The sequence below is a fragment of the Phoca vitulina genome, unplaced genomic scaffold (genome assembly GCF_004348235.1).
Source record: "Phoca vitulina isolate PV1807 unplaced genomic scaffold, GSC_HSeal_1.0 scaffold32, whole genome shotgun sequence".
Taxonomy (NCBI): domain Eukaryota; kingdom Metazoa; phylum Chordata; class Mammalia; order Carnivora; family Phocidae; genus Phoca; species Phoca vitulina.
The window spans coordinates 17,083,064-17,092,804 of record NW_022589735.1 but is presented as its reverse complement, the minus strand read 5'-3'; the positions used below and the strand labels follow the sequence as shown (position 1 = coordinate 17,092,804).

Genomic DNA, 9,741 nt, shown 5'->3' with positions numbered 1-9,741 from the left:
TTATAAAGCAAGCATCATTGGTACATGATATCACTAATATATAACGTATAGGTTTATAAATGGGAAGATTCTAATCCATATTATAAACATGGTGTAGAAGACCTCTGCCTTCTTGTATTCCCTTTTCCTGGAAGTTCTACCCATTTCCCAGTTGCTGTGCACATGGGCTGCTGAGTGCTGACTCTCCAGATAATGCCTCAAGATGTGACAGGTCTTTGATGTGATTTACACTCCAGAGGCTGATGATGGAGTTCACCTATCCCTTTGGTTCACCCTGTCTTGTTTTCCTTTCTGTCTTACAGGTTTATTTCTAAAGAGTACTTCTTCCTTAAGTCATGTGCATCTGTATCACAATCCATGATTTCATGACCTATATGTGGTCCAGATGTGAAAAAGCTTCTAGGCAAAAAGCTTCTAGGCTACAGCTTCTCCCATGTGTTTCTTCTTTATTCCAGGCACCTACAAATAAAAAGGTAAGTTATCCACCACCAGTCCTTTTGCCGCCAACACATGAGTGGTGAGACATTGGCAGGATAGCTGCATTCAAAGAGATGAATGCAGCTATCCTGCCAATGTCTCAAGACAAAGGATCAAAGGGGAAGGGAGGGAAAAATGAAACAAGACAAAACCAAGAGGGAGACAAACTATAAGAGACTCTTAATCTCAGGAAACAAACTGAGGGTTGCTGGAGTGGAGGGGGTTGGGAGGGATGGGGTGGCTGGTGGACATTGGGGACGGTATGCACTATGGTGAGCGCTGTGATTTGTGTAAGACTATGAATCACAGACCGGTACCCCTGAAACAAATAATAAATTATATGTTAATTAAAAAAATAAAAAAGAGTCACTGGCTCATAGCAGTACATAAATCCACCTGAGCACATGTGTCTAGGCCCCGCTTTTTCAAAGACAGGGAATGTTCTTTGTGGACCAGTTCTGCTACCTGGAGTTGTTCCCTTAATCCTTTATTCTTCACATCTCTTGGCTAAGCCCTCAGAGAGTTTTCTTCTTTTCCATAAGAAATGTCCCATGTGTGATCTGAGGGGCCTTCTTATCCTGCTTCCTGCCTGTAGAAAGTTGGCAGCTCAAAACCTACTTTTCATTTTTAACTCTCCCATGCCTTTATCATCCATGCTTGTGCATAGGCCAGGACACCTCTCTTAAAAACATTGTTATTTTTCTGTGAATTTCTGCATCTCAAAAGTGACATCCACAATTATTTCTGAGACTCATCTATTTGCGATGAGGAAGGCTGCTGTGGGATAACATTCTTAACATTCTTTTTTTTTCCTTTTTTTTAACGATTTTATTTATTTATTTGAGAGAGAGAGCATGATTGGGGGGGAGGGGCAGAGGGAGAAGCAGACTCCCCACTGAGCAGGGAGCCCATTGGGGGACTGGATCCCGGGACCCTGGGATCATGACCTGAGCTAAAGGCAGTAACTTAACCGACTGAGCTACCCAGCTCCCCAATTCTTTTAAGTCCTCTGTGTTTCTTAGAAATTAGCTTTTGCTCTAGTTACTTCTCTTTTGCAGTATCTCAGAGTACTCAGTGGGAAAAACTCAGTTGGCACTTTTAGCATTTTAACTGGATACCTCCTTGTCCAGATCAAAAAGTCCCTTGAAGCGATTTTCTTTTCTTTTTTTTTTTTTTTAGATTTTATTTATTTATTTGACAGAGAGAGAGATAGCGAGAGCAGGAACACAAGCAGGGGGAGTGGGAGAGGGAGAAGCAGGCTTCCCGTGGAGCAGGGAGCCCGATGCGGGGCTCGATCCCAGGACCCTGGGATCATGACCTGAGCCGAAGGCAGACGCTTAACGACTGAGCCACCCAGGTGCCCCTTGAAGCAATTTTCTAACTTCCAACTTCCTTCAGGTCTTACTTTTCCCCACTTTTTTCTACCAGCCCAGAGCTTGATTTGCCTTTTTTGGGACTCCAATAACATCTTCCTTTCTGTCTTTTCATGCTCCATAGGAGTTTGCCACTTATTTATCCTGCTCAGCCCTCTTAGCAGTTTTCCAGCGTTTTTGTACTGTCTGACCCAAAAGTGCCACATTTAGGTTTTTGTTATGCTGCTAACTACCAATTCCCATGTTATGTATTTATTTCTACATAAGAGACCATCCCTGAGTACAGTAGTATCTTAAAACAACAATCATTTTGTTTGTGCTTGATCTAATGGGTCAGCAATTTGGCCTGTATTTGGCCATGAAGATGCAGTCATCTGGCCTCTCAATGGGTCTATATTTTCCAGAGTGGCCCTAGAGTCTGCTCTGCTTGTCAGCGTGGTTTTTCTTTCCATGTGGTCTTTTAACATCAAAGGTCCAGTTTTCTCACATAGAAGCATCACATTCCAAGAGGGTTGAAGGTGCAAGGCCAAGGCTGGAAAGTCACAAAACACTATTTTTGTTGACTTCTATAGGTCATAGTATGTCACAAGGCCACCCCAGATTTAAGGATGTAAAAATAGATTCTATACTTCATAGGAGGAGCAGAAAAGGAGTAGGGTACAGGAATGAGAGGGATTAGTGTGGCCATATTTGCAAATAACCTACCACAATTAAAGAATTTAGTTGATGGATTAGCTTGTGTTACATATTTTATTCTTTGATTCATGATAACCAACAATGGTTGCCTTATAATGCTAGCACTTAACATTTATAGGGATTTCAAGCAATTCATCAAATATAATTATCTGGACCAAATTCTATTATCAAAGATAGCTTCCTGTCCTATTACAAAATTATTAAGGAATAATAATAACTAAGCCATTTACATGTAAATTAAATTCCAAAAAGATAATTTGATTTATAAATATTTGTTCTTGTTTGTATTCATTATGAGTACTTTTCCCCCAGATTTAGAATTTTTTCATTATTTTCCCAAATTGTCTACTCCTTGTCATAGTTATCCTCTTTAACATTATTGTATTTGCACATCTTCAGTAAACTATTTTATTTGAGCCCTTTATTTAGATGTACTAACTTTAAACAATAATGAAAAGGATGTTATTCTACAACACTTAAAGTGTTCTTTACTTAACTACTTGAAATAATCTCTGAACAATATTTTACCTAATATATTTAAGTCCATTAAAATGTTTTAATAGCATGCTAAAAATGTTAGCAGATTGTTAATAGTTATGGTTCATTTATGGTTCAATTATGAAATTAATTATCTGAAAATTTCCACATCTATACCTTAAAAATCACTTTTCTCTGGAATGTGTCCTAAAGTGTCAGTCATATTTTGGGCACAATATGTAAAAACCTCTGTGTAGCTCTGCATCACAAATCTCCAGCTCCTTTTGTTTTTAATGAGCTATAACTTGATTTTGAACATGAAATTCAATAGTCTGAAATTCATTTGTTTTTGTTAGAATGGAATTGATGCCTACATTAATTGTTAAATCAAATTTCCTTGACTGTAGTTTAAAAAAATGTGCTAAACTCAAATGTAAATTGTAATTGGTAGATTTAACAATTCATCAATTATTGCCCTAGTGTTTTTTCTTTATTTTTTTAACTCATTAGAGACAGGCTGTAAACTAAAAATTAGAAAGCTAAACATTAATTGGATTCTTTTGTGGCAATTAAAAAATATTTCTTAATGTGATATTTTTATCACTATTTGTATGTCTTAACTTCATATAAAGTGTAATATTCTGCGAACCACTATGAGCATTTCTATCGATAAGCCCAATATTCTAGGTCTTTTTAACAGATGTTCACACTTTTTCTTTTGCTGCTAAAGTGTAAGCTTATGAAGGATGGAACTATTCCTTTGGTTCAGTGATTGATCTCAGTCATGTAGCCTGGAACATATTAGGTGCTCAATATGTATTTCTTAACAAAATAAATAATATGTACACTTTTTAATTTTAATTAAAATATTAATTGAAGGGCACCTGGGTGGCTCAGTCATTAAGCGTCTGCCTTCGGCTCAGGTCATGATCTTGGGTTTCTAGGATCGAGCCCCACATCGGGCTCCCTGCTCAGCAGGAAGCCTGCTTCTCTCTCTCCCACTCCCCCTGCTTGTGTTCCCTCTCTTGCTGTGTCTCTCTCTGTCAAATAAATAAAATCTTAAAAAAAATAAAATAAGGGGCGCCTGGGTGGCTCAGTCGTTAAGCGTCTGCCTTCGGCTCAGGTCATGATCCCAGGGTCCTGGGATCGAGCCCCGCATCGGGCTCCCTGCTCAGCGGGAAGCCTGCTTCTCCCTCTCCCACTCCCCCTGCTTGTGTTCCCTCTCTCGCTGTGTCTCTCTCTGTCAAATAAATAAATAAAATCTTAAAAATAAAATAAAATAAAATAAAATAAAATATTAATTGAAATAATGTCGCATCCTAAATATCAATTTAATGATGTAAGAAATTAGAGGCTTAAGAAATTCAAGTTACCTTCTATGTATATTTTTCATATGGTGTTTATATTATACTATTTCCATTAAGAAATTTAAGACCATCTACCAACAGTACTAATTTCACTTTTCAGCTTTATTTTTCTGTTTCAGTAAATATATTTGGTTGATTTAGAAGGTTAGGTCATATCTTAGAAAGGAAAATCATGGAAAGAGATAAATTTTATTTTCAGGTCTCAGGAATTCTTATAGTAAAACCAACCCCTCCCTTGCCCAGAAAGGGAGAAAACTTCTTTTAATAATATTTTGTTAGTAATGTGAGGTGGCAAAATGGTATTTGTTACATGGTTAGTAATTCCCAATTCATTCAAGCATTGGAGAGATTGAGCTTAAGAAATTAATTATCTGAAATACTTATTTAAATTGGATTTCTAAAAAGAAAAGCCCAGAAGAATGAATGAATAGCTAAATTTTTCTCAAACCAGGATACTTTTAATATAGAGAACTTTCAATATATAAAAAGTGATGTAGTAAGAGTAGTTGAACACATTTTCATATTTCCAAAGGCATACAAGTGTCAGCCTTTTGAGTATATTTTGAAACTTGTGTGGCTCTTAGGCATGCTTTATGACAAAGTAAACTGCATTCCACAGGTATAATGGGACTTAAGTTATAATTTACCTTTTAATCTTCTCTTCTGATACATGGCTTTTAGCAAATGTAAAATTAATAAACAGTGATTTCTGAGATTTTTATTAAGTCCTCTGTGTAGCAGATTATTTATAAATTTATAGTAGCTTTAATTACTTCTAGATAAATTATTCATGAACTGTGAGAGCTTAAAGCCTTACAAATCTTTTTACATGCTTAACTATCTTTTTAATACGAAAATTTGATCTAATAATTATTAGATTTAACAAGATGATATTCAATTATCCTTATCTGTAGTTGCATTGTTCTCACAGATTATCTCTTGGGATTCTATTGTGGATTTTTTTGTTTGTTTTTTTGTTTGTTTGTTTTAGGAGAGAATAATTAAAGTTAAAAATTAGCGAAGAAAAAAAGGAAATATTTCATGGTGAAATAAAGGTTATGTGCAACTCATGTTCGTTGTTAATGTTTTCTTTATCATTTAACATAATATATAGTCAAAATAGTTCTTAAATCAGTTGTTAAATTATTTTAACTGTAAGTATATCCAGTAAAGTAGGAGCTCAGTACATCTGCACTGTCAAATGTCCAGCAATTTTCGTGGAAAGTTTCAAATCCAGGGGCGCCTGGGTGGCTCAGTCGTTAAGCGTCTGCCTTCGGCTCAGGTCGTGATCCCAGGGTCCTGGGATCGAGCCCCGCGTCGGGCTCCCTGCTCGGCGGGAAGCCTGCTTCTCCCTCTCCCACTCCCCCTGTTTGTGTTCCCTCTCTCGCTGTGTCTCTCTCTGTCAAATAAATAAATAAAATCTTTAAAAAAAAAAAAAGTTTCAAATCCCTACTTACACACAGCATTTTAATGACAATCCTGACCAAAAGTGAGTCCCTAGAATGAGAAAAAATGATTAAATCTTCATTGCTACACTTAATAAAATAATCTATTTCACATATGACTTGATGATTTACTCCATATAGCAATATATCTATATATATAGTGTTGTCTCTAAAATATCACCATCAATTTATTGAGTGTAACATGAATAATATATTTTTTATTTTTATGTGGATTTATTTTCTTTTTTCATTAAAGTTTTTATTTTGAGATACTTGTAGATTCACCTATAGTTCTAAGAAAGAATACAGAGATACCACATTATCCTTTACCCAGTTTCCATCAATGGTAATATCTTGCTGAGCTGTAATATGATATCACAGCCAAGATACTGACATTGAGGCAGTCAGGATAGGGAACATTTCCATGACCATGAGAATCTCTCATATTGCTCTTTTATAGACAGCACATATCTGGATTATGTCTTATAGGCCATCCTGCCAATTCCTGTCTTTGTGTTTTCAGATCATTTCCTGATAATTATTGAAATATTAAGGATTAAGTCTACCACTTCTTTTGTTTTCTATTCTGTTTCTCATGTTTTGTTTTTTTTCTGCCTTCCCTTGGGTTACTTGAACATTTTTTTAGAATTCCATCTTGATTTATCTACAGGACTTTTGAGGTTATTTAGTTGTGAAGTTTATTAATGGTTGCTGTAGGTATTATATACACAAAACTTGTCACTGTCTATTGGTGGTGTAATCTTACCAGTTCAGATGAAGTAGGAAAATCTTGCTTCCTTTTATGTCCTTTGGCATCCCCTCATTCCTAATATATTATCTTGAATATATACATTTAGAACCACATTATACAGTATTATTTTTGTTTGATTAAGCTTAATTTGGAAAACTCAAGACAAGAAAGAAAGCCTATTACATGTATCCATATTTTGCTGCCCATGTTCTCTCTTCCTTCCTGATGCTCTAAGTTTCCTTCTTTTATTGTTCTCTTTCTTTTTACAAAACTTTAATTATTCCTTTAGGGTAGATCTGTTGGCAATAAAGTCTCAATTTCCCTTCATCTGAGAATGTCCTGATTCTACCTCATACCCTGAAAATATTTTCACTGGGTACAGTATTTTGGATTGACCACTTTGTTGTTGTTTTTTTTTTTTTTAATAAAGTTTTATTTCCCAAAATATACAGTTGGTGGGATCTTGTTCATGCATCTTCACCAGCAGCTGGGGCATCTCCACCCTTGGTGTTTCTGGTGTAAATTACTTGAGCTCTGTGCTTTGAAACCAGTTTAATAAGTCCTTTACTAAGGAGCTCCTGAAGGGCTGCCCTGGCCAGGGAACCTCGAATCTTCAGTCTCTCAGAGACAACAGCTGGAGTAATAAGCTTAGAGTTGGGAACTTCCTTACAGAGTTTGTCATATGTCGCTTTGTCAAACAAGACCAGATTATTGAGCTTGTCCCGAACTTTGCCTTTGGACCACTTCTTCTTTTTGGCCTTGCCCCCAGGTTTGTTCACTGGGTGTTTGTCTTTCTTGGACGACTCTCCGGCATCTTTCTTCTTCTTGTCATCCTTGGGCGGCATAGCGAAGCTGGGAGAGCAGCGTCCACCCCTGCAGCCTCGCTAAGATGTCAGACAAAAAGGAAGCAGTGCTCCCTGACCGGCCCAGAAACCTCCACCCGCAGCGAGCGCTTCCGGGGCAAGGGGCGGAGCCCGCAGAGGAAGGTCAGAGGCCCGGCCCCCTCGTCCAGCGGGGAGCGGGCCGCAGCGAGGGGGTAGTCGTTACGGAGCCGTGCACCCCGAACCCTGCCCGCGACTTATTGGGCTTTGCCGCTAGTTGTGAGGCAGCCACACGTTGTATTCCCCAGCCCTGGAAACCAGTAAAGAGACAGAAAACAATCTGCCAGGCCCCGCAACGACCCCTGGCAACCCTGCTAGGCGTGGTGCTTCACGACAATGTTATGCCACCTCTTTCTGGGGTCCCATGGCTTCTTATGAGAAAACTTGTTTCATTCTAATTGTTTTTCCTGGTAGGTGAGATTCTGCTTCCCCTGGCTGTTTCAAGATGTTTGTCTTCAGTTTCAGAAGTTTAATTATGTGTGTCTTGCCATGTATTTCTTTGGGATTGTCTTGCCTGGGCTTTGCTTCATGTATTAAACCTGTAGGGTTGTAACTTTTGACCAATTTGGGAAGTTTCAGTGATAATTTCTTTATACATTTTTCTAATCTTGCCTTCTTCCCCTCCCTTTCCAGAACTCTGATGAGATGAATGTTGGAAATTTCGGTACCACTCCATAAACTCCCTGAGGCTCTACTCATTTCCCCCCCAGCTTACTCTGTTTTATTCAGATTTTTTTTTTTTTTTTTTTAAGATTTTATTTATTTGACAGAAAGACAGCCAGAGAGGGCACACAAGCAGGGGGAGTCGGAGAGGGAGAAGCAGACTCCCCGCGGAGCAGGGAGCCCGATGCGGGGCTCGATCCCAGGACCCTGGGACCATGACCTGAGCCGAAGGCAGATGCTTAACGACTGAGCCACCCAGGCGCCCCTGTTTTATTCAGATTTAGTAATTTCTATTGTACTGTCTTCAAGTTCACTGATACTTTTCTTTGTCCTTACCAGTCTACTATTCTTCCCTTGTGTTGAGCTTTTTTAGTGACCATATTTTTTAGTTGTAACATTTTCCTTTGAGTCTAGTTATATCTTGTATTTATTTGCTAGCACTTTATTTCTTTGGAGAGACCTATATGTTTACACCTGTCTCAAGGTGTTCATCATTGCTTGTGGAAGCAGGGTTTTTTTGATGGTTGCTTTATCTAATTCTTTGTCTAACAATTCTAAGATCTCTGTCCCTTCAATATTGTCATTTGTTGTTCATTTTTTTCAGTTTGAGATCTTTCTGTTTCTTGGCATAACAAGTTATTTTCTGTTGCATTTGGATATTTTCAGTATCATATTACACAACTCTGGATCTTATTTAAATGTTCTCTTTCAGTTGTCTTCCTATGATGTCAGTCTGACAGGGGAAATGGAGACACTGCCTCATTACTGCCAAGTAAGGGTAGAAATCCAGTTTCCGCACTCAATCTCCTTTGATCCTTGGTGGGGAGAGCTCCCGGTTACTATTGGGTGAGTCTAGGAGTGTCAGTTACTCAGTAGGGCTCCACTCATGCCTCTCTAATTGAGAGGCATCGAAATGTGTCACTATTGCTCCCCACTTGGCTTCCACTGACATCATGGGGCAAGTGTGGTAGCCTTGTTCACCTTGGGAGAAGGTAAAAGTCCTGACTCTCCTCCTGTACAACACTATGGCAAGAGGTAGGGTGCCTCATCACCATTGGGGAGAGGGTACAAGTACAATCGTTCTTTGTGGTCTCCAGTGACTCCTGAAATAAAAGGGGGCATTGCTATTCCATCACCAGGGATAAAAGTCCACCTCCCTATTCCACCTTCTCTGATGTCACTCCAGTGGGAGTTTGGGTGCCTTGTTGTAGCCATGCAAGTGTGGAAGTTGACACTGTCTGCTCAGTATTTGGTAGGGATACCTGTGGTTTTCTGTGCTGTTCTTTGGAACAGAGCTATTATGGTTTAGAAGTTTTGTGTATTGTCACCTTTCTCCTTTCCTGGTTCTCTGCTAGAGAGAAGCAGTCTTTTATTCTGGCTTTTTATTTGTCTGTACTGGTTGAGGTTTTGAGATTGATGGTTTCTTCAGCTCTAAGCCTGGGTGTGTATGAGGCAAATAGAAAAGCCAGTGAACTCACCTCAGTGTCATTCCTTGGAATTTGAAGTTTCTAGACAATCTGCCACTTTGTCAACCTTTCAGAGCCTGCTTGTATTTTTTTTTTAATTTTTTATTGTTATGTTAATCCCCATACATTACATCATTAGTTTTAG

General features: G+C 38.5%; 1 protein-coding gene across 1 annotated transcript; it reads right to left on the bottom strand.

Annotated features, from left to right (window-relative positions):
* Nucleotides 1-6,995: 6,995 nt before the first annotated feature.
* LOC116645196 (40S ribosomal protein S25-like) lies at nt 6,996-7,518 on the bottom strand. The gene has a single exon (XM_032425238.1). It carries the CDS (start codon nt 7,429-7,431, stop codon nt 7,054-7,056), a length of 378 nt encoding a protein of 125 aa, XP_032281129.1. The 5' UTR covers nt 7,432-7,518; the 3' UTR covers nt 6,996-7,053.
* Between the last annotated feature and the right edge of the window lie 2,223 nt (nt 7,519-9,741).